The following is a 25060-nucleotide window of genomic DNA, read 5'->3' on the forward strand; positions in this document are numbered from 1 at the left end:
GCGTCTGGCTTCAGGGCCGTGGAGATAGAAGAGAGAGAGAGAGAGAGAGTAAAGAAACACTGAGGTTAACGGCCCAGCAAGTACAAAGGATGTTTTATGACGTTCACATAATAAAGTCTGAGGAGGAGGACAGGTATTTTTGGTGCGCAGCTGGGGTGCAAAGCAAAAAAAGCGGCCTTGGCTCGACAGGAAGTTAGCCCCACATGCTGCATTACGTAATGTTCGTCTCTTCACCCCTCGTCGGATCAGAACATGGCCTCACTTCACCTCTAAACTCAGGCATTCCTCGTGTATGATCTCACACGCCGGGCTTCCTCGGGGCTCAGCTTGGACGAGGTGAAGTTATAGGTGTTGCAGATGTTTTGGAGTGGGGGAAATAATCACTGAAACACTCACAGTCTTTGTTTTTGCCTCTGGTCACTCAGGGCTCTGGTATTTTAAGCCAAACGGTTTCTATTTGAGGAATCAAATGGGGCGTTGTGTAATCTACGAACTATATCAACCTCCGCGGCCCATTATTAGGGATTACAACGACATCGACGGACCTTATCTCCTCCTGTGCGAGTCTCTGGCTCGGCTCTGCATCCTGTCCACTGGAGATAGACACAGACCAGTGGCCTGATAATTAGACCGGAGAACTGGGAAAGAAAAAAAAAAAAAAAAAAAAAACCTAATGTGAAGACTGGAATTCAAAACATTTCCTGATATGCCAAGAATCTCTCAGACCCAGTGAGTCAGTGAAACTCGGCCTGATGCCAGTGGTTTTATCAAGTCATTGAGCTGACATGTTAGTAAACAGACAACTCATGAAACGTCCAGCCGACTCAGAACTTGTGTTTCCTGTGACCTCAAGAATTTAAGTATCATTTAAACTGGTCTTTTTTCTTTTTTTCCTTTTCTTTTTTGAGCTCTGGTTTGGTCTCAACCAACTCCCGAGGAAAAGCAGCATATGAAGTTTCATGAATTTATTAGTTAAGGCTGATTAAGTACATTTCACACATAGAAATATGGAATACATAATGTACACAGTTGCACATAAATAAATATATTTGATAACCAAAGACAAGCAAATAAATACAATTATGTAAAGAGTTTAAAAGGAAGAAAACAAAACACAGAAAAAAAGAGAAAACAATAACCATAAATATATATTTTTTTTACCTCTTTTCATGAAATGATTGTGACTGTGATTTATTCTTGATCGATAGTGTTTATCTATCTCAAAACACTATTGATCAGCCTCTTCCAAACACATCACTGTGATCACAATTAACCTTTATAAGAGGAATAAAAACAGGAATATGTCTGAAAACAAAATGATTGTAACTTTTAAGCAGCCGTGTGATAGCTAATACATAATCGCTCACTCAACAAATCTGTTGCTTTCCCTCTGATTTTACTTTAAACAACAATAAACATCTGAACAAAAGCTGTCACTCTAAACTCACCATCGGCTCACAGTCACAACACACTCTCCTCGGTAGTCCAGTCTGATTTAAACTGTTTAGCAAACATGCATTTTTACAGAAAAATGTCATAGCGGCCGAAAATCTGGAGTTTTCTTGACATCCGTATGAGACAACTAAGCAGTTTTTGAAGCAAAAAATTGTGCAGAACTAGGCCTACTCTGTAGGCGTAACATGCATAATGTGTCTCCTTTAATGTACATTTCTCTTCATAACACATCACACATTCAATCCTAGCTGTTACTAACATGCAATAAAGTATACAATACAATAAGGCATTGATGTCTAAGGATAATGACTATTTTGATATACAGTATTGTTATTGAGCTCCTTGTGATATTGTAACACTACTGTACGGGGCCGGCCGCTGGCATAAACACTCTATGCGGTTGTTTAGGGCCACAGCCGTTAGGTGGGGGGCCACATGATCAGAAAGGTACCGGGGTTCATTCAAGTCATTTAAACATCCTGAGGTCTGCACGTGCACGCTATGAGCTTTATATGTAATTTGAAGTCGATATTCAGCTTCTTTTATCTCACATTTGAGACATTTGGTGAAAATAGAACGGCAGAATGACAACATTTGTGCTCAAAAAGCAATCTTACAAAATTTAATTTTAGACTTGTTTTCTACACGTATTTATTACTGTAGGCTATTCATATCCTATTTCAAGCACCAAAACAGTTCATTCTCATGACTGAAGGTGTGTTTTCACAAGGGATTTGAAATTTTTCAAAAAGCAGACCTCAAATTTCCAGCATTTGGCCTAAATTATTTCTTTCTACAGTGTTCTAGGACAAACTGGCCTCAGTGTGCTTACAGCGGAGGTTCTAATATTTAGACATAAAACACTTGAGTATTGTTACATCTGCAAGTATCTTAAAAAGATCAATTTAAGAAAATATGTAAAGAAAGTCGAGAAAATGGCCTCAAACCTCAGAGGGCATAAACACGTCTGTATTCAGTTTTAACCAGTGATTTGGTGTTTGCGCTTAGAGTGCAGGGCCACAAACAAAAATCTTGTTTAGGGGGCCACCAAAATCCTAGGGCCGGCCCTGAATAAGGCATTGATGCTAAAGGACAATAAGTATTTTGATATACAGTATTGTTATTGAGCTCCTTGTGATATTGTAACACTACTGTACCTTTCTCTAAAATATCACAATTAGTCGCATCACAACACAACAACAATCGCTGCTTTTGCAGTAGGTGTGTCCTTGTTTTGTGTGGCCTTTACAGGGCGTCGTCTGACTCTGCTGCCCATCAGACGTGTGGAGGTTTGACCGATGAGTCCGGCGTCTTACGTAACATTTCAGAGCGAGGGCGGGTTGTTGTTGTAGTGGGTGAATGGAGCGTTAAGATGTCAGAGGTCACGTGAGGTCGGGTTCAGGAGTTTTAGTCACGTCGGTTCCTCCCCGTCACAGATGTTTTGTTCATCTACTACACAACCACCACACTCCTCCTCTCTGTCTCTCTCTTCTACATCCAACCACATCCCACCACCAGCACCTTCACACACACAGACACACAACATCTGGGACAGTGAAGCTGTTCTTGCAGCTGTTTGAGTAAGAGAGAAACACACAGAGAGAGAGAGAGAAAGAGAGATCTGTGCTGATGACAGTTCATCTCTGTTTTATCCACCTTGACTGGAATTCAAAGGCGGTTTCCTGTTTCTGACAGAGCGGCTAATAGTGTGACTCACTTCTTTACTGGATCCTTGGTGCGTGCGTGCGTGTGTGTATGTGTGGTTTTGGTGTGTGTGTGTCATTTAGGAGAAAACAGGTTATTTTTAGTTTTACATTATGATATTTCTGCGTTTATTTGCTTCCATTCACAAATGGAAGATGTTCAATCCAAAGTGACACCTACACACTCACACTTGCAACTTGTTAAAAGGGTTAACACTTCAGTTCTCAGGTCTGAATTTCATGTTTCAAAAGTTATTGATCCATCATCCCAAAGTACTGCAGGGTTCCTGTGTTTTCTCTCTCTAAAATCGACTTGCGCCACTTTAAAACTGAATATTATCCACCCACTGTTTTAACAAGCGAAGCAGTTTATAACCTTAACAACCTCCTAAAAGTAGCCGCAGCTTGCACACACACACACACACACACACACACACACACACACACACACACACACACACACACACACACACAGGTGACACAGTAGATAAAATCTGTCTAATGAAGTGCTTTGTTTTGCCGCATGCGTTGACTTATGCGGAGTCGAGTGCCGTCGCTGTCGAAGTGTGTTTAACGTCTTCGCCCTCCTCACCGCGCTCCATAAACTTCATGAACTTCAGCAGCGCAGCAGCTAATTAGTCTCCCGACGCAAAAACAGAACGAGCCGCACGCACTCATCACAACATGTCACCGAGTCCAGATCCTCGAGTCGCAAACAAGATGCTGCGTTTGTTTTGCTCTGATCGCTGTGTGGGTTCAATACCTGTAAATCCGTCTGAGAGAGAAAATGTCTTTATTTACTTTACATGTAACTTTTCCCAAAGTGTGAATACAGGTTGTTTTTCTCCACATGGCAATTAAACATCAGTGAAAACTGAAATAAATCATTGATTTAAAGCAGACTGTTGATAAACTGGATGTAGTGATGGAGATGATCTCGTCTTAGCCATGTGAAAGTTTTACTCCAATAACTGTGATTATTGTCTATTCATTGTCTGTTTTTAAAGGGATAGTTAAACATTTTGGCAAATTGGCCCATTGCCATAATCGCTATAGTTTTAGGAGTAGGTTTGTTACCTTTATTTGTCGGTGCAAGCTATTTTTAGAACGGCGGAGCAGAGCCGTGAGCTGCTCACAGCTACGCTACGGAGGCTAATGGGATTTCTTGGTTTCCCTCATCAAACTCATCAAATGCACAATCCAACAACTCCACAACGCTCTGGTGGACAAGTTGTGACCTGCACATTCACCACGCTATGAGATAATAACACAACGTTACCAGACAGAGTTGTTTTAGAGGGAAATTCATGCAAAACAGCTGATGTGCATTCCCGTCGGGGGCAGTTTTTCAGCAAGCAGTCTCTGCATTTCCCTCTAAAACAACTCCGTCTGGTAACGTTGTGTTATTATCTCATAGCGTGGTGAATGTGCAGGTCACAACTTGTCCACCAGAGCATTTTGGAGTTGTTGGATTGTGTATTTGATGAGTTTGATGAGGGAAACCAAGAAATCCCATGAGCCTCCGTAGCGTAGCTCAGAGCAGCTCACAGCTCTGCTCCGCCGTTCTAAAAACAGCTTGCACTGACAATTAAAGGTAACTAACCTACTGCTATGACTATAGGGATTATGGCAAAATGTTGAACTATCCCTTTAATGTCTGATAACAGTGTATTTCTCTGCCCAACAGTATCTGTATCCACTAAATCACTTCTTGTTTTTCCGTCCAGGTTCCACGTGGGAGAAATCCATAAGACAAATCGGCTTTGAGAGGTGAGATGGAGACAAACTCAGCACTTCTCACAAACACCACATTCATTAAAGTCATACTGTGCGTGCGACTGATAATGGTGCTCTAACATAGTTTTTTTTTTACAGTATATTTATTTTAATTTTAATCACATTTCTCTTGACGATCATGCAGCATAAAATATGCAAGTGTGGATTTTGTTTAACTGAGCATTAATCTCTCTTTTTGAGGAGGTGATAGGACTCAGCTCAGTGACTGCTGGCTGGGAAAATGCAGTGTCAGCAAGTATTATAGGTCTTTATCCAACAAAACATGAAGCTGGTTTTAATTGTAGTTTGGTGTCTTTTTCATTCCATCAAGTCCATCAAATTTTATGCACACACTCCTTATCCACTTCTTATTTCTTTTACAAATAAGTAGGTGCATTGTTTAGTTTTTTTGCAGTGTGTATCCTAAACATGGCAGCAACACAATAAGATTAAACAGCACTTTTTCATAAACGCTCCTGACCCTGTCCCCGTGTGGATTCATGATGAACGCTTAAACCCATTTACGTCTGACAATCAGTTGACAGGCTTATTTTTCAAAGCTTTTGCCGCTGCGTCTGTCTCCTCACACCCCTCCACTCCTCCACCTCCCCCCACCCCACCCCTCCTCTTCTCCTCCTCTGTGATCGTATTAGATGCGGTTTTCCCTAAGTACGGGAATGTCCGAACTCAGCCACGTCCTTTTTCCAGTACTCAGCGGCCCTTTGGTGGATAGTAACGCTGTAAGTGGCGGAAGTCGAGCCGTAAACATTTTATCCCGCCTCCATTTACCTGTTTGTGTCGAGGAGCCATACGCGGTGTGTACTGTATATAGTGTGAGTGTTTACAGCTGCTGCATAGGAGCTTTTTACTGCCTGTGTGGTGGTGGTGGTGGTGGACAATGGAGATGTCCTGAAGAGAAGTCAGAGCTGTGATGTGATGTGTATTTTCCTTAAAAAGTGTGACCTTTTTCAAAATTTTTCTAATAAATACCAAATATTTACAGCAGGGTTGGGAGCATTGCACTCCTGTGAGGCGGCGAGGACAGACCTCAGCGCTGTAGCGTTGCTGTAACTCTCTCACATGATAAGCAGGGGAAAGTGGGAGTCATTAAAGCTGCTGGCTCGGCCTCGTCTGGCTCTGACGGTTTCCATCTCTTTCATCCATGTGAGGATGCACGAAGCTTCACAACAATAAAGCTTCATGGAAACAGACGTCCTTGATTAGATTAAACTCGCCAACAGCAGCCAGAGGCCCCAACTATTTATCCGAGTGTGGGTTTTCCATCGTCTTTGATTAGCACTCGGTTTTCAACTTGTTACCTTTTATAAGCTTTATATCCACTCAAGGCCACAATGAGATTGGTTCTGTTAGAAAGAAGCAGTTGTTTTATATCTCTGTCCAAACATTTGGTCAGCTTTTTTTTTCTTTTTTTTTTCTTCCTGCTGCAGAGGAATCACTATGTTTTGTTTATTGTAAACAGTTTAATTACACTTTGAGCTCAGCATGAAATGTAAAGAAAACGCCGAGGTGGCCAAACACAGGATGCAGTCTGATTTGCCGTAAAAAGAAAAAATCCAGATTAGAAATCAGTTTTGGATGATAAAAGTGAGTTTTAAAGGGGTTTTTCAAACCTGTTAGCTATTTCAAGGACAGTTTTTATTTGCTTTAATTGCACATATAATCATGGCACCTCATAAAGCTCGTCCTCAGGCAGGCAGCACAAATACGTGATCACACCGGATCATTTGGAGCCCGTAGCTGTCAAGGTAACCGCTGTCCGCCATTGTTGAGCTTCCTGTTTGAACAAAAACCTTCTGGTATTTAGTCAGAGGTGAGCAAACAGTCCAATCGCAAATGTTACAAAAGCTTTGTTTGCCCTCGGAGATGTAACAACACTACTTCAAATGATGTCACATTTTAGCGGATTAATGAAAAACACACAGCGCTTGTGTTTGCCCAATAAGCCTCCTGGATGAAGATGTATTCATTTTAGATCGTTGTATAACATTACGCTGATGTGCTGTGCGTTTCATGTTAATCACACACACAAACACCAGTCATCAAGGAATTAGGCAACACATTAAATCTGTTAAATCTTAACTAGCTTCAGTTCTTTTCAACTTTATTTTCTGCACTTGAATTAGAAAACAGGGCTAATTGTTTACACCACCTTATTATGAACAAAGGTTGCTATTCTCAAGGGAGTAAACATGTTTTTCACAGTTCGGTTAAAAAAAAAAAAAAAAAAAATGACCACACTCTCTCATGGTCTTTTTTGTTTGAATGGAATTTCACTCACTTGTTAACAGCAATACATTTAAAGCCGGCAAGCCTGATTTCATTAAAGTGGGTGGTACGCCATATAAAAGCTGCAGCGTTCAACACAACAACACGTATTAAAAGAAACACTTGAGAAATGGAAAAATCCAGATTCCCATGTGTTCATGTGAACAGGTAGTTTCTTGTTTTGTTTTTTTCTCTCTGAGAGATATAATCGCTGCCGTTAATATCTAATTCCCATGAGTTTTTGATTTGCAGTTCACACGTTGCATGAATGAATGAGAATCAGTGGTGATTCAATGTGCACGATTTGTTTGATGGGTCAACGTCAAGGTCATTTTCATTTATATAATGGTGGGATGGATAGAGCACGCACATCCAAAGTATTACAGGTGCAGGACTAACAAACAAGTAGACTTTTAGAAAAAGGGTGAAGCTCCTCAAATGTTTATTGTAGGCTAAATGATCGACACGTTGATTCATATAGCACCTTATAAAAAACCTAGGTTGACCAAGGTGCTTTACATAAAATAAATAGCAATAAAATACTAGGATGCATTTAAAAAAAAATACAATTTGAACAAAGACAGAGATAAAGACGAATACATTCAGCAGGGGACAGACATAAAGAGGTGACATGATGTGACACGACGAGCCCAGATTCAAGCGCGAGACATTTCGTTGGGCCGCGTCCAAGCGGATGGATAGAGCACGCACATCCAAAGTATTACAGGTGCAGGACTAACAAACAAGTAGACTTTTAGAAAAAGGGTGAAGCTCCTCAAATGTTTATTGTAGGCTAAATGAAACCTAGGTTGACCAAGGTGCTTTACATAAAATAAATAGCAATAAAATACTAGGATACATTTGAAAAAAAAAATACAATTTGAACAAAGACAGAGATAAAGACGAATACATTCAGCAGGGGACAGACTTAAAGAGGTGACATGATGTGACACGACGAGCCCAGATTCAAGCGCGAGACATTTCGTTGGGCCGCGTCCAAGCGAAATTGAACGATTCCCCGGACTTTCTCAGAAAAACTGTTTCACATTATAGGGCCACTAGCAGTTTAAAGTTTGTTGTACTCTGTCCCAGTTTCCATCATTTTGTCGTGATCCTCTTTGCCTGCGAGATTGCTCCAAATTACAAATCGTCGGGGATATTGGGATTCATCTGCACTTTCTGGAAATGAGCGTCTGCTTTCTGTCAATGTATACCATCTGATCTTCTGCCCCCCCCCCATCCCCCCTCTCCCTCCAGTGTGATCGGTGCAGATGCGGGGAACGGCATCCGGGTGTTCATCCCGGACATCGGCATGTTCGTGGTCGGCTTGGCCATCTGGCTGCTGTGTCGCAGTCTGGTCCAGAAGAGGCCGCCTGAGGACATGGCCCAGTACAACGCTGACTTCGAAGCAGAGGAACAAGTGGGTGTCGTCTGGTGGTTGATGATGTGCAGCGAGCGTCCTGAAAACAGTGTCTCTACTGTAGTGTTACTCAGGAATGAACCAGATTAGATTTTGGCGGGGCAAGAGGTCAAGGTCAATGTGCAGACTGTCAGATGTGGGTAAGACGTAATTGATGTCCATAAAACTAAACGGTGGGCTTAGAAAATGTCACATTTTTTAATAAACATAAAGACTTCCCGACACCTCGGCTGGTGTAAATGTCTTCACACGCGCTGATCTGACACTTCTGGACGAGGAAAAAGGCTCATGAACTCTTTTTCACACCAGAAGCCTGTCAACGTTTCCAGACACCAGTTTGGTTCACAGTCCTAAGTAACAGATGACATTTAATTCAGCCGTCTGACATTTGATGCAGTCACACAGAAACTACTTCCCTTTGGGGACCAGTATTTGTCAGATTAGTAAACATAGGGACTTTTTCTTTTTCTTTTTGCAGCTACAGAAATGTTTTTTAACCCACTGAAGTGGCTCCATAGAGCGGTCAGTCTCTTTGCACATTCAGCTCCAGCGAGCACAGTGGAGGAGCAGAGCAGGCGTCTGAATAGAGAGTTCCCTGTGAGTGTTGATGACTTGGACTACTGCCCCCATCCCCTTTGGCAAAGTCCGCGCTTCTCTTTATGACTCAGTGTTAATTAAATCCACATTCACTTTCACTTCGACTGTGCTGCTTACGCTGGCACAGATGGCATCGCTCACCATTACTGAGAAGAAACCACCAGAAAATTCATCCACAGAGCCCGCGCCTGCAGCTTTTTTACTTTAAAGTGATCAATCTGAGCTCTAGCTGTCGTTTTTATTCAAAGCAGGACTTGTAGCACCCACTGTTTTCTTTGTCTGATGCCTCTGGTGTCACATATAAATCACAGTGAACGGCAGAGATGGACAGAGTACTCAACCCCAGTACTTGAGTAAGAGTACAAATACTACTGGTCAAAATTTACTCAGTTACAAGTAAAAGTAGCTCAGTCGACATGTTACTCGAGTAAGAGTAAAAAAGTACTTGCTTTTAAAGGTACTTAAGTATCCAAAAGTACATGCTTTTAAATTTACTTTAAAGGGACAACGAGGAGTTTCTATTTGGTTATAAAAAAAGTCTCACGTTAATGTGGATGAATCTACGCTACCCACACTTGTTAATGGGCCCATTTTCGATAAATATATCGTTTTGTCTCTATCGTTATTTTGTTATTATTAGTGGTGGCGGAAATGCTGGGCGAGCCGACCAACGTTTCCTTACTTTCGGTTTCGTGGCGAGTCATGAGAATAACGCAGCCGAATCGCCGTTTATGGTCGGAACTACGACGGTATGTGATCGTCTTTGAACCTCTGACTTTAATTCTTGACAAACATGAGTCCGTCTTGCGCCGGTCAAAGAATTTCACGGTGCGCGGAGGCTCATAAATGTAGTGTGAAAACGCTTTGCTTTTCCAAAACTCCTCGTTGCTTTATGTAAGAGTAAGAGTAAATTTCTTATTTTTCACATCAATGAATTACTATATTTTTTTCTAAATGAATTTAAGGAGCTTTTAACTCTTGTTTCTGAGAATTAACTCTTTGAAACCACTTGCCCTGATGTGCTGCTTTTAGGGGTTAGGGTTTCCTTCTTTGACAAACACAGCTTGTGTCCAATAGGATTTTAGAAAAAAAAAGAAAAGAGCAGACCTGAAAGTAACGAGTACTTTTCAGCCTTCCTAGAAATTAACTTGAGTAAAAGTAAAAATATTTGTCTTGGAAATGTATTCAAGTAAGAGTAATAAGTACCAAAGAAATCAAATACTTAAGTAAAGTACTCAAGTAAATTTACTCCGTTACTGTCCACTACTGGTGAACGGCCCCCACTTGTTATTATTTTCTCCACTTTACTGAGAGTGTTGGAAAAGAGCAGCAGGGGGGGGGGGGATGATGCGTAGTGAGTCGGAGGCAGCAGCAGCCAAGGAAGAACTGACTGGATTAGATTTCAAGCCAACATGTGTTTCCAGAGGGAAACATCTGGCAACAGTGGCTAATAACGTCTCTAGTAGCTCATCATGTGTGAGTAGATGTGATGTGCTACATGTTAAATCTGTGAAAAGCTGCAAACAGAGGCAGAAACACTCACCCTACTACTCACACGGGGGCTGTTGTGGTTGTTCTACCTGTGGGGAAACAGTTTTCAGCACCATGGAGAGCTCTGACCTCCAAACGGCACCATTCTTCATCATCATCCATCATCATCATCATCATCGTCGTCCGACTCAGGAATGTGTTTGTGTCACTCAGGAGGAAGAGGAGAAGCTGAGCCTGGACGACAACATCCTGCTGGAGGAGGACTTCGAGGCCGGGTACGAGGCCGAGGAGGACGAGGAGCTCGACGAGGAGGAGGAGGAGGAGGAAGAAGAGGAGGAGGAAGAGGAGGAGGAGGAGGAGGAAAAGGAGAGCACAAAGATGAAGATCCTGCGAATCCTGGCGGAGGTGGCGACCAAAGTGAAGGAGATCATCGGGAACTTGATCACGACCGCGGGGAAGGTGGTGGTCACCATCCTGCTGGGCATGACAGGTGGGCGGATACTGATGTGATCAAATGTTATGAAGTAAAATGTAACACTTTTTATAATAAGTACACACTATTAAGCATTAGTTAAAGGGATAGTTCAACATTTTGGCAAATTGGCCCATTGCCATAATCTCTATAGTCTTAGAGCTATAGGCACAGAGCCACGCTACAGAGGCTAATGGGATTTCTTGGTTTCCCTCATCAAACTTATCAAATACACAATCCAACAACTCCAAAACGCTCTGGTGGACAAGTTGTAACCTGCACATTCACCACGCTATGAGATAATAACGTAATGCCTTGTTTTAGAGGCAAATTCATGCAAAACAGCTCATGCACGTTCCTGTCGGGAGCAGCTTTTGTGAAACAGTCTCTGCATTTGCCTCTAAAACAACTCTGTCTCGTAACGTTCTGTTATTATCTCATAGCGTGGTGAATGTGCAAGTCACAACTTGTCCACCAGAGCGTTTTGGAGTTGTTGGATTGTGTATTTGATGAGTTTGATGAGGGAAACCAAGAAATCCCATTTAATTAGCCTCCGTAGCGTAGCTCTGAGCAGCTCACGGCTCTGCTCCGCCGTTCTAAAAATAGCTTGCATCGACAATTAAAGGTAACTATAGGGATCATGGCAATGGGCCAATTTGCCAAAATGTTGAACTATCCCTTTAAGCATTCAATACTGAATTCTTCATATATAACACATGAATACTCACTAGTATGTAGTTTATTTTAGTTTTTACACAGTTAAAAATGTGAATTCAGTATTTATCAATGCTTAACTAATGCTTAATAGTGTGTTCTTATTATAAAGTGTTACCAAGTAAAATCCTGGTCAGATGATGTAACCACTCTCCTCTTTGTGTGACTTTGTGTTTTTTCTCTCTCTGCAGGCATCATGCTGCCCTCGTTGACCTCGGCCGTTTACTTCTTCCTCTTCCTCTTCCTGTGCACCTGGTGGTCGCTGCGCCGCACCTTCGACACGCTCATCTTCAGCTGCATGTGCGTCCTGATGGCCATCTTCAGCGCCGGGCACCTCATCGTCCTCTACCTCTACCAGTTCCAGTTCTTCCAGGAGAGCATCCCGCCGGGCGACGGCTACATCAGGTCAGACACATGAGCAGCTCAGCTCAACTCAAGCTTTTCAACTTAAATCTTTATTCACACATGAGATTAAAAGGAGAGAGCAAAAAAAAAAATATATATATACTGTACTGTATATATAATATAAACGTATTACAAACGATGCTTTGGAAAGGCATTCATCCATCACTGTCCTTTTTAGACACGTTGCCAGTTTTGTAACTTGTCCATTTGCTCCATGTTTTTTTAATCTAGTTGTATGTGTTTATGTTTTTCCATTTTGTAAATTTCCTTCAATAATGATGTTAGATGTTGGTTTATTTATTTATTTTACCTGCTAACAACAGTATTTTACTACTAACAAGAAAACTCCTCACACTCTCTTACATTGACATACACAGATACAGTACATTACAAGGATCTTCTAGTATATTCTAATTAGTACTTTGTGTAACAGTTCACATATTATTTCCCAAAACACTTTTATTTTCTAATATTTACAAAATATATTTTAATATTCTGTTATAAATCAGTAGGTCTGTTTTGTATTTGTAGATGTCAAATGTTATATTTTCAATAATCTAAATCAATAAGTGTTTAATCTCTTGGGTTGATGAGACTAAACTAAACTTTATTGGTACACTTGACCACCGCTCTTCCCACAGACAGATAGGAATCAAACCTCAATAACAAAATATAACAAAATACTCCCAAACTAAACCGTCTGTCATCACGCTGGTGTGTTTTTGGAGATGATACTTCCCTGGTTAAACACAACAACCCAACACTAACACTATCTGACGCCTCAATAATGTGAAAATAGACGACGTGAGGCCCGAGCTCCTCTGACTCAACAATATTTATTGCGCTCGGGGCGAGATTGTTTAAACGTTAATAAATATTTACTGTTGTTGCAAACAAGAAGGCAAAGGAAAAAGGCAAAGCCGGCTGGAGGGGCGATATATCAAACTCCTACTCACAGCACATCAATATCAGAAGCAGAGCTTTTAGGCTCCTCACTACAACCAGTGTTGTTTTATTATGCATGAGAGAGAGAGGAGACAATCAGCTGTCTGTGGCTGCAGCGCTGAAAACCTTGTGGTTGGAGTGAAGCCACATCGTTGCAACATCTTGCCAACACATGTTAGTCACAGATGTGATGAATGAAGACTCGGTAGCAGTGGCACATACCTGGGTCACTGAGCTCATTGTGTTTGATTGACAGCCAGGAATGCCAAGAATGCTGTTTATTTACTGGTATAAAAAGTAAACATCAAGGCTGCGACCCTGGCTGACGGCTTCCTGCGTGAGATTTTATAAAGGTTTGATTATTTAAGATGACAAACAGCAATAAATGTATGTTTTTAACTGTAATTTTCTCATGAAAGTACAAGAAAATGGGCCTATATGGTGTCCTTATAAAAGTCAAATGAATAACTACTCCAACGTTTAATGCAGTGTAAATTTAATATTGTTTTTTGACCATTTTTTTCTCTTTATTTTAGTCTAAATTGGCCTCATTTTTGCACACATGTACTAAACAGTTGGAATAAAATATTCTTTACCCGTTCTCATGAAGTGATTTTGACAATGTGATTTATTCTTGATAGATAAAGTGAGTATCTATCTCAAAACTCTATTCATCAATCTCTTCTAAACATATCAGTGTGAAAATTAAACCACAATTAACCTTTATAATAGGAATAAACAGAGGAATCTGTTTAAAAACAAAATTATTCCAATTTAACAGGCAACCGTTACACATATTCATAAGGAAATTGTGCAATAATCACTATTATGACATTTATTTCTAGTCACATCTCTGTGATAACTCACTAGTGGCCATTGTGGAGCCGTAGCTGTTGTCTCGGTGCCCTTGGTGTTGCAGACTTTTATCGATCTCACGGTTTCTCATTTGAACGCTGTGCTGCTGCGTGTCAGGGACCGAGGCTATTTACAGCTATGTATAGCCGAGGCTGCCTTGGACAAACCTTGTGTAACTCTCATCCCTCTCCTGCCTCCGATGGCAGATAAAGTGTGGATGCGGGCGTCGCACTGACAGGTTTTCTCGTTTGAAGAAACAAACTCATTAGAATCAATGGACTCTTGTTGCACCATCTGCACTGGCAGTAATAGTGTGCACGCTGTAATGTAATGTACAGGAGAAGTCAGTAGGACTCGAGAGTAATCTGAGGGATCATGAAATGATTGTAGGGAGAAAAAAATACTTTTACCTCTAAAAACTAAAAATTATACTGGTAAATCAGTAAAATGTTGTATGCTTTCCTCTTTTTGGCCGTTAAAGAGGACCTATGCAAGATTTTCACCTTAATTAAACAGATAATTTGATAATTAAATGACTTATTACTGTAGCTGTGAGTTTTTATGACAGTGAAAAAATGCCCTCCAAAACTGTATAGCGGGAGCTCCGTAGAGAGACCCCCCCCCACCAAAACAGCAGAACAGTGACCAGACTTGCATAGTTCCCCTTTAAAGGAGACGTATTATGCCCCCTTTCCACAAATAAAAATAGTTCCCAGGTGTCTTAAAGACATGTCTGTGACATGCTTTGGTCAAAATACCCCAAGGATCAAACATCACGGCTCTTTTCATCCTCTCAAAACAGCCCTGTTCAGAACGGCTGGTTTCAGTGTCTGTCTCTTTAAATGAACCACTGCTCATCAGGCCCCGCCCCCTCTAACAGTCCCAGGTAGGGGTGGGATTATGTAAATTCAAATCCTAGTTACATCACTGGAAGACAACTGAGGGAACAGCTCGTAAAAATTACAGAGTTTTTTTTGTCAATTCTTACATTTTGGAGGCCGTAAGGCAAGACAAACACCCCAAATATATGTTAAAGAGCCTTCAAAAAGTGATATTTCCACAATATGTCCTCTTTAAAGCTTTACAATTTGTAAAATGCTAGGTAGTTTTGCCCTTTGGGGCCTTTAAATATGTTTAAAGTTGAATATTTTAACTTATTTGGGCTCTAGAATACAAACACAAATTTTTACCAAACTAGAGCTCAGTTTTCACCAACGATGGCTCTTTAATACCAATTCATTACCTTATTTAGTTTGTAGCTGCCAACAGAAACAGCTGATGTCTAATTTTGGAAAGAAGTTCTTTGTTTGTGTATCTGAGGACTTAAATTTGGAGAGTTTACCGCCGCTCTAATTCCTGTTTGGTAGCTCTTCACATGAACAGTTGAACGACTATTTCATCATCTTGTTGACTCTGTCCTCATTCGTTTGTTTCGACTTTCGACTCCTGCTGTGAGAAAACTGAAGCCGAATGCGATGATAAAAGTGAACCCTGGTCTGTTTCCTCTCCTCGCCCTCGGAGGGAATCTCTTACAGCTGTAAATACTGTACTGTACAACGCGCCCCCATTGGACAATAGGCCGCCACGCAGCCTGCCCTACAGTAATTGTGCTTGTTGACAGTGACACGGCCTTGCTGTGCGGCCGGCGCTGAGTGAGACCGTTGAGTGCCCTGACTTCCACTCCACTGCTTCCTGCCTCCCCGCCTTTTACAATGGAAGTCCCCAGTTGGTCATGTGACCGGCGGCCGGGCCTTCCCTGGCTGTAAGAAGAAACCATGCAGGAAGTGGAGCCGGGGTCAGAGGAGGGTGTTCGCTCGCTAGTCGCTCCTCCTCATCATGGCACAGGGAGGAAAAAAAAGGAGACTCGGGAGGCTGGTAAATCTGCGGCGCTGTCACTGGGGGACGTCAGAGTGGTTCCTGTTTGAGTCGCTGACCTTTGTTCTGCGCAGAGGAAAAGCACTGAATCATATGACACATCCTCCTCCTCCTCCTCCTCTGTGTGGCACAAACAAACAGGTTTCTTTAACCGTCAGTGCATTGTCCAGATTCCTGCGTTTGTGTTGATGGTCTGGTCCAGTGTGTCATTTACATAGCATCAACAGAGGTGGAGGAAATGCTCGAAGCACTGGTCAGCTGTTGGTCTGCAAGTCTCTGAATTCAGTTGTGACACTATATAGATAGATAGATAGATAGATAGATAGATAGATAGATAGATAGATAGATAGATAGATAGATAGATAGATAGATAGATAGATAGATAGATAGATAGATAGATAGATAGATAGATAGATAGATAGATAGATGTATAGAACTTTTTTCATCCCGAAGGAAATTCTTCTGCCAGGATGCTCCAAAGGGAAATGTGCAAGGAAGATAAATAAGATACAAAGAGGAAGTACTGTATATGATACAATATATCCTACAATGTCTAAAACAATAGAATATTACGCTACAAGTGCAAAGGGAGCAACCTAGACATAGGTTAAATACTGTGCTACATAATTTGAGTGCAATACATAATTTAAAAATGATATAAAACTAATGCAAAAGAGCCAAAACATTATTGTTGTGACACTGTATTGTCCTGTTTAATGGATTTTCAGGGTGTTATGTAGCAGGTGTTGATCCGGTGGTTTTGGTTTGGGTCAGACTGAACCATTGTTTGTTTACACTTGTTTACAGAGAGTTTGGCCATTTGGACCAATTATGGGAAGTTGAGGCAGACAAAGACGAGAAATAACTGGAAGATGACGAAGAAAGTGCTGTAGCGGTAAAACATGAGAGGAGGAGGAGGAGGAGGAGGAGGAGGAGGAGGAGGAGGAGGAGGAGGAGGAGGAGGAGGAGGAGGAGGAGGAGGAGGAGTCTGCTTTAGAAATGGTTGAGAAAGGCCAGTTGACATTGAGTCATCGTTTCCCAATACCTTCTTGCATCTTGCCCTGTATCTGTATCTGCTGCGACACGGTGACGCTGCACTTCCCCCCCCCCCCACCACCACCACCACCAGCAGCAGCAGCAGCAGCAGCAGCAGCTCTATTGTAACGTTTACATCATCTCGTCCATCACCAGCTTTGTTTCTGGAATCGATAATTCGTTTTTAAGAGATGAAGAACCCAAGGACGCCAGCGCTGAATCGAGAGTAATGAACCGAACAACACACTCTCGTCTCAATGAGAACAGATGGCGCTCGGCCCAGTCACAAAGCTCCAGTCTCCGTCTCTATCTATCTATCTATCTATCTATCTATCTATCTATCTATCTATCTATCTATCTATCTATCTATCTATCTATCTATCTATCTATCTATCTATCTATCTATCTATCTATCTATCTATCTATCTATCTATCTATCTATCTACACTGCAAAAACTCAAAATCTTTCCAAGAATATTTGTCTTATTTCTAGTCAAAATGTCTAATTTCTAGACAAAACAATCTCATTCTACTTAAAATAAGACTCATCACATTAAAAGTAGCTTGTTTTTAGACACTTTTTATTTCTTTCAAGCTGATTTTCACTTGAAATAAGTAGAAAAATCTGACAGTGGAGCAAGTTTTTCTTTCTTATTACAAGCACAAAAAACTTGCTTTCACTGGCAGATTTTTCTACTTATTTCAAGTGAAAATGAGTTTGAAACAAGTGAAAATTATCTGAAAACAAGTTCATTTTTAGGTGATGAGTCTTATAAGACAAATATTCTTGGAAAGATTTTGAGTTTTCTTTCTATCTATCTATCTATCTATCTATCTATCTATCTATCTATCTATCTATCTATCTATCTATCTATCTATCTATCTATCTATCTGGAGATTTAAAAAGAAGCAAAACTATAAACATTCATTCAACAAAATATTTAATAGCAGCTTTATTAGTTAGAATAGTGAGTAAAACTTTAGGAGATGAACAGAGCACGGCCGCAATTATTCATTGTTTCATCATTTATTCTGCTTCAATATACTATTTTTGTTTTATGTTTATGTTAAACTTTATTACGGGCTTAGGTCCATATACAAGACACACAATACAAATAATAAAAGATGATGATGAATATTGATATATTTGTGTGTAAAACATGAGAAAACAGTGAAACGAGACATTTAAACCTTTATTTCACCAGATTATCCCTTGAGATTCGATCTCTTTTGCGAGGGAAAGCTGGCCAGGAGGCTGAACTGGCCCAACAACAATACAGTAATAAAAGCAAATGGACATAACAATACAAACATTGCATCATTCAAGAATAGCAGGTGCACATTTCTGTTAGTTTATGTTTCATAAGAGCCTTGAATTCACCCAAGGAAATGAGACCAACTCTACAAACCAGCAAAATATTCAACTTGTTCAAGATACAGAAACAAAGATATACTGTATGTGATGGGAATAAAACCATGTGATCACATGTAGAAACAACAGCTTTAGGAGTGTCACAGGCCTCCAGGTGATCAGAGGGTTAAAGGGATACTTCACCCAAAATCGATAATTCACCAATTTTCTACTCACCTTCATGCCAAGGAAGGGTTTGGAGAACTTTTGGAGTCAGGAAAACGCTTTTGGAGTCCCAGGGGGGGTCCGGCTGGCAACGGATTTTCATATAATGGCGGTGGACAGAACACACACTATGAAACATCCAGATACCTCCATACTGCTCGTCTGTACTGACCCAAGTGTCCTGAAGCCGCCACATGGAAAAGTTGTTTGGAAAAAATTAATTTGATCTCTGTTTTTATCCTTGTTGTAGCAGTAGCTCCCAGTGGCTCTGTTGATGTTTGTGCACATGAGCGAGATTTGCTGCGAGATGTTCGTTCGTCGTTGTAAAACCATTGGACGTATGATGTGAACACGGAAGAACATCTTGCGCAGCCACTGGGAGCTACTGCTACAACGGGGTCATTCCTATGTTCCCACAGCCTTATGTTTCCACATTTCGAACTTTTTTTGTCACTGAAAATTAGGCCCTATGTTCCCACAGCCCTTTGGTCCCACCATTGGTTGGGTTTAGGCAATGAAGAAAAGAGTTGGTTAAGTTTAGTAAAAAGACCCGATAGAGGCTAGACAGGCCAGATAGATAGAGTCCAGATAGGTAGAGGGAGTCCAGTGGGAACATAGGGCTGAGGGAACATAGGCATGGACCCGCTACAACACGGCTAAAAACAGAGATCACATTGATTTTCTCCAAACAACTTTTCCATGTAGCGGCTTCAGGACACTTGGGTCAGTACAGACGAGCAGTATGGAGGTATCTGGATGTTTCATAGTGTGTGTTTTGGACGATTCAAAAGTGAACTCTATCCGCCGCCATTATATGAAAATCCGTTGCCAGCCGGACCCCCACTGGAACTCCTAAAGCGTTTTCCTGACTCCGAAAGTTCTCCAAACCCTTCCTTAGCATGACGGTGAGTAGAAAATTGGTGAATTATCGATTTTGGGTGAAGTATCCCTTTAAGCTTTGTTCATGATCAGTGTCCCTGCCAGCAGTTCCCATCCTCATCCACCTGTCTCTCTGTCTCTCTGTCTGTCTCTGCAGCACGTTCGGCATCTCCCCCATCGTCCAGAGCAACTGCTCGTACACGTGGAAGCTCATCGTTCACCCGCAGCGGAAGTGGTACCACTTTGTGAATCCCATCATGCTGCTGATCCTCTACTACACTCTGGCCACGCTCATCCGCCTCTGGCTGCAGGAGCCCATCGACCAGCTGACGGTGAGCGCCGCCGCAGACTCACATGCACGAGCGCAGATGCTTTGTGCATTTGTGACATTTACTGTTTAAATGATTTAAATCAGGGGTTCTCAACTAGTCTCACTCTGGGCTCCACATTTTCCCACGGTCATTAAGTCGCGACCCACTTTTATAGAATTCAAACCAAGAATTTTTTTTTAAAGCCTTTAAAAACTCATTTTGCTCTTTGTTGAGCAAAGTGCATTTCAGAGCACATGAATGAAACTGAGGAGGACCATGACAACTGCATGAACGGAAGTGAATAAAAAAATATCAAACTGCACAAAATGGAGACCAACAAAATGATATATTTGACTTCTAATGCATCTCTGCATTCAGAGCATGTTCACAAAAGTGAATAAATATCAAATTGCACAAAATAAAGACCCACAAAACAAGATATCTTTGCATTCAGAGCAAATGGAGCAAATAATAAGAAAGTGAGGAGGACCATTACAACTGCAGGGGCCCTAGTTTGCTGGCGCAGCGCAGGTGGCGCAAGGTAGCGCAGCCGGTCTAATGCAAGTTTCGACCAGCGCAGCCTAGCGCAAAGTCAGATTGGAAGATTGGCAGATCGCGCTGCGCTGAGATAGGCGTGGCCGCGCAGCAGGGGGAGGCGTCACAGATTCAGCTTGGTGCAGTGGAAGTTTCGTCCGAAAATGTCCCGCCGAGGTTGCGCTGAAAGCTCGCCACCTCCAACCAGGTCTACTCTCAGCGCAGCGCGAAGCGCAGCAGGTGCAGTGGAAGTTTGGCTGACTGACCTGCAGTGCACACACGTCACCAAGACCTCACAGGCAGATCTCCACAGTTCCAGACACATTTCAATGCAATAAATATCCACAATAACCACTATTTAATGCAACTAACGGAATCAACACGTGAATTTATATCTATATAGATTGTCCCGTCACATCTGACGTCAGATCAAAGCAGAGATCAAAGGCTGTGGCATGCGTATGGAAACTCCACCTGAATTAACACAGCAGGGACGAACTGGCACTGAAAAGCAGCTGTGGATGTCCCAAAAGCAGGACTGAGGGTGGATGACTGCATGTCGCTGCCGTGTCGAGATACCACTCTGCCCTTGTGATGATCGCTGTATTTATTTATTTACTTATTAATTCATGAGCGGAGAGCGACCGCATCACGCAGCCGTAATGAAAAACAAAACACAAATCATCATCTCTCTTAGTCCACCACAACAGCCTCGGTATCAGATAGTCAGTATATAGCCTACTACAGTATACTCAGCATCTCTATCACAGAAAAAAAAGAGAAAAAAAGAGACGGACAGAGAGAGAGAGAGAGGAGGACAGAGAGAGAGAGAGAGAGAGAGAGAAAGAGAGAGAGAGGGAGAGAGAGAGGGAGAGAGAGAGAGCGTGTCCTTTACATGGCGTGTGTTTATGTTGTGATTAGTGTAGCCTACACCTCTCATCTTATACACAGAGTTTGAATAAATGTGAGTTTCTTTATTAGTTTATTAGTTGTTGTTTCTTAGATTGCGTATAGGGGTTCTCAGTGTATCAGATCAATCCTGGTTAAGTATATTAGTAAACTCATTATTGGTCACTCTGAGCTCGGACCTCCGGACCAAAACAGCTGTTTCCTCCTGGGAGAGGTTCGGCCTCTGGCGTCGCTGTTTCCTCCGTCCATGTCCAAGTATAAAATGACAAACTTGCAGCGCGCATCACCCGCCGCGCAGTTAAAGGTGAGGAGAGGAGCTCCTTTGATTGGTGAAGATCTGACTCGGCTGTGTCAAACCCACTCCACGCCTTTCTCTCCTCCTCCTGTCTCCCTCCCGCCCTCTCTCCTCCCTCTTTGCCGTTTGCGCCGGTGGGAGGGACGAGGGGAGGGATTGCGCCGGTCTAAGTCTGACTGCGCGGCCCACCAATCTTGCGAAATGGACCTGGGCCCCACCCCGTTGGCGTGGCGAAGCTGCGCTGATCACAGACTTCACCTGGTCGACGAAACTAGAGCCCCATGTGTTCACGTGTCTCGTCTGCCTTTCAAAATAAGTTATTTTTCAAAATAAAAGACATGTCCAACATCAGATGTGCATTAAATATTATTTACTTTTTTGACCAGCTGTCCGCGACCCATCCAGAACGGGTCCGCGACCCACTTTTGGGTCCCGACCCACCAGTTGAGAACCACTGATTTAAATGATACAGGTTCATTTTACTGAAGAGTAAACAAGTGGTTGTATTATAATGTGTCTAACATTTGTATTTTAAAGACTTATTCTGTCATTTCTTCTTTGACACTTGGTTCAAATCTTATTTTCTGTCAGAAACAAACAAAACATTTTTTTACCAGACATCGTGTTATCCACAGCATCAACATCATTACATTATAGATTATAGATTATAAATTATATGCACCAGATCTTTTTCTAATTTGCATCATTCATGGCCTACAGAGTAATAGAGCTACACACAGAGGTGAATGAGACAAACCACCTGTCAGATCCTGTAATTATTCCAGCCAACGTATTAATTATATTGATCCGTTTTGTCCATCTTGCAATTTATAAATCAGTTATTGATCAGAGGAGAGCCAATCGTCTCTGGGGATTCTGGGAGCTGTAGGAAACAATGTGAGAATTAGACAGAAACAGACAAGACGACAAAAGTAAATCATGACACCTGATAACCACCCTTGAGCCAAAACTTTTCTTACATACATTATTCTCTGATTACACCCCTGAAGTTAAAAAAAAAAGGGATGAAATGCGGAGAATGATCAAATAAAATCCCCTGCATGTGTTTTAATCACAGATTTTTGCACCAGTTGCCGCCTATCGGAGAGACGTTTACTCGAGGTTCAGCACACGACACCTCCGTCACACTCACACACAGTAGCTTCCAGACAGCGAACTGAAATAGATCCAGATTGAATTTAAAAAAGCGCAGCCACGTGGCCTCGTGATCAGAGAAACGGTATCGATGGAAGATTCCAGCACGATCGATCGCTGGCTGCATCTGTCGGCTGCACGGAGCTCAGGTGTTATCTGAGAAACTGTCGGTTTACAGTTTGACAACGCGTGAAGGGAGGATGCAGTTTGCAACAGTTACAGCGCCGCCTGCAAGAAAGAAACCACTGCTACTTGATTTGATTAATTATGAATTAATGATGTATTATTATCGCACATTTCCTCTGCACCTCCTCAGTGATGTTGGTGGGAATTGATTGATCCCACTCTGACTGCTGAGATAAAACGTTGGAGGATCAACTGGGTCAATGAGGATTTTTTTTTCTTTTCATGTTTTATCTTTAACAGATGCTGGATCATTTAAAGTGATTACAACCTGTTTCCATGTTCATAATGGCACCTTTTTATTTCAGTTTGAACATATACATAATCATATTCATCACATTATCTGCTGTTTTTTCAATTTTTCAAAGGAAGGTGATACTAACAAGGAAACAATAATAACAAAGACAAAACAAAAGGAACATAATCAATAATAACTGACTTATAAATCAATACATTTAATAAAATAAGATAAATTAAAATAAAAACTCTTATTTATAATGTAGATTTGATTCAAAAAAGTATAAAGGTGTTCCTCATTATAACAGTATACCAATGCCAGGGCTCCACCTTTTAATGAATATGTTTTTTTGAGTACATTATTATTCCATTACTGTCATTTTAAGACTGATAAAAATGTGACACAGTTTTTTAATGCAGTGTGTACAAGCAATTTACATTATGCAGAATTTGGGGGTTAAATGCATTGTCATTGATTTTATGAGGAAGTGTGATGGACAAATTTTTATCATGACCTAAGAGCAGAACTGTGTTACTGCTGAATTTTGATTGAAATTAAAGGGGAAGTTCATCCAAAGGACAAAGCATGACATCAAAAGTTTTTGTAGGAAATCTCTCATGATAGAAAGTTTTACCATGAAAATCAGTTGATTTTTAATGTTGTGTGGCCCATAATATAACACCACAAACACTTTTTTTTGATACAAACTCTCTTACGCAAGACCCCCACTCCTGAATTGGCCCCGTCCTCCTTCACCTCAGACCTCGAGGCTCAGCTCCTCTGTCCTGTAATGGAGTTATAGATTAGTGTTTTTATAGAGGGGTCAATACTTCCCTGTAAACCTGCGGGGCTGTATGCATTATTGATCCCTCCACAGAGGGGTATACGTGTGTGTGTTTTCACCTACTCTTACACTTTAGCAGGCGCTAATAATAAAACGTGATTACGACATAAATCAGCAGCTGACGGGTTTGTTCGATGATCGCCAGATTATATGATGGATTCATCTCCGCCAAAAAAGACAAGAAGAATCTGGTTGCGCTGTCACTATTTCTCAGTTAATTAAATGCCTGACTTGTAGCTCATCGTCGGCGTCTGTTCAGCATTTGTTCACCAAGGTGATAAAAAAACTGTGAAAAACAGAGAAACAAACAAGTATCTTCAGGAACGAGACATGGAAACAAGAAAAAACTGACAATCACACAGTAGCACCACTGTAATGATCATTTCAAATGTTCATATCAGCTCCACTTCACTTCAAACACAGCAGACAACTAATAGTGCAAACTGGAATTCGTCCTCATGAATTGTTGTTGCATTAACCTGCTGTGTGTACATGTAGATGGGTTGTACAAAGTCAAAAATGAGATATTTTCAATAATTATTTGGATCAAGATTCATTTTCTAGTGCAGGACAAACACTTGAATTCCTGAAATGCATTGGGGACAATTGAAACAGTTTCTTTGCCCCATAGCAATCGTTTACTCTCCAGTCTAGAGGAAACATTGTGAGTTCAGCATCAAACTTAAGTCTTTTATTCACCGATCTTTGTCTTTCTCGCTGTCTTTATCATGTCTTATATTCCACTAGAGTTAGCATGTTAACCAGTTAGCCTGGCTGGCGTGTTGTCACTTCCTGACAGTGACTCAGTTTAGGCCTCAGACACAGCGCCACTCAGAGAGTTCATCACGACCTCTTGCTTCACAGTTTCCCAAAAAAGTGTCATATTGCGATAATAAGGGCAGATATTATGAACTTTATGAACGTCCTTCTTGAGAATGTGATTTGTTGTCCAGTGCATCTCTGGAGCAACACAACACTGTGACATATTTTCACTTTTATTAAAAAAAAAGAAATGAGAAATGAGAAAAGGAAAAAAGCAGCTCCTATGATTTGGGCATTTCTCTTGGACATATTGAGTTTTTGATGATATTGTGATTAAAGGGATAC

General features: G+C 41.4%; 1 protein-coding gene across 2 annotated transcripts in view; it reads left to right on the forward strand.

The window, feature by feature from the left end:
• piezo2b (piezo-type mechanosensitive ion channel component 2b) overlaps nt 1–25060 on the forward strand; it is a 116972-nt gene that overhangs the window by 23033 nt on the left and 68879 nt on the right. For both annotated transcript variants that reach the window (XM_085803786.1, XM_085803785.1), the window contains exons 4-8: nt 4886–4928; nt 8478–8640; nt 10942–11218; nt 12106–12319; nt 19642–19816. In XM_085803786.1, coding sequence (XP_085659912.1) covers nt 4886–4928; nt 8478–8640; nt 10942–11218; nt 12106–12319; nt 19642–19816 — 872 coding nt within the window. The remainder of the gene's footprint in view (nt 1–4885; nt 4929–8477; nt 8641–10941; nt 11219–12105; nt 12320–19641; nt 19817–25060) is intronic.

Source organism: Trachurus japonicus, chromosome 17 (genome assembly GCF_045865225.1).
Source record: "Trachurus japonicus isolate A0001 chromosome 17, Traja_1.0".
NCBI lineage: Eukaryota > Metazoa > Chordata > Actinopteri > Carangiformes > Carangidae > Trachurus > Trachurus japonicus.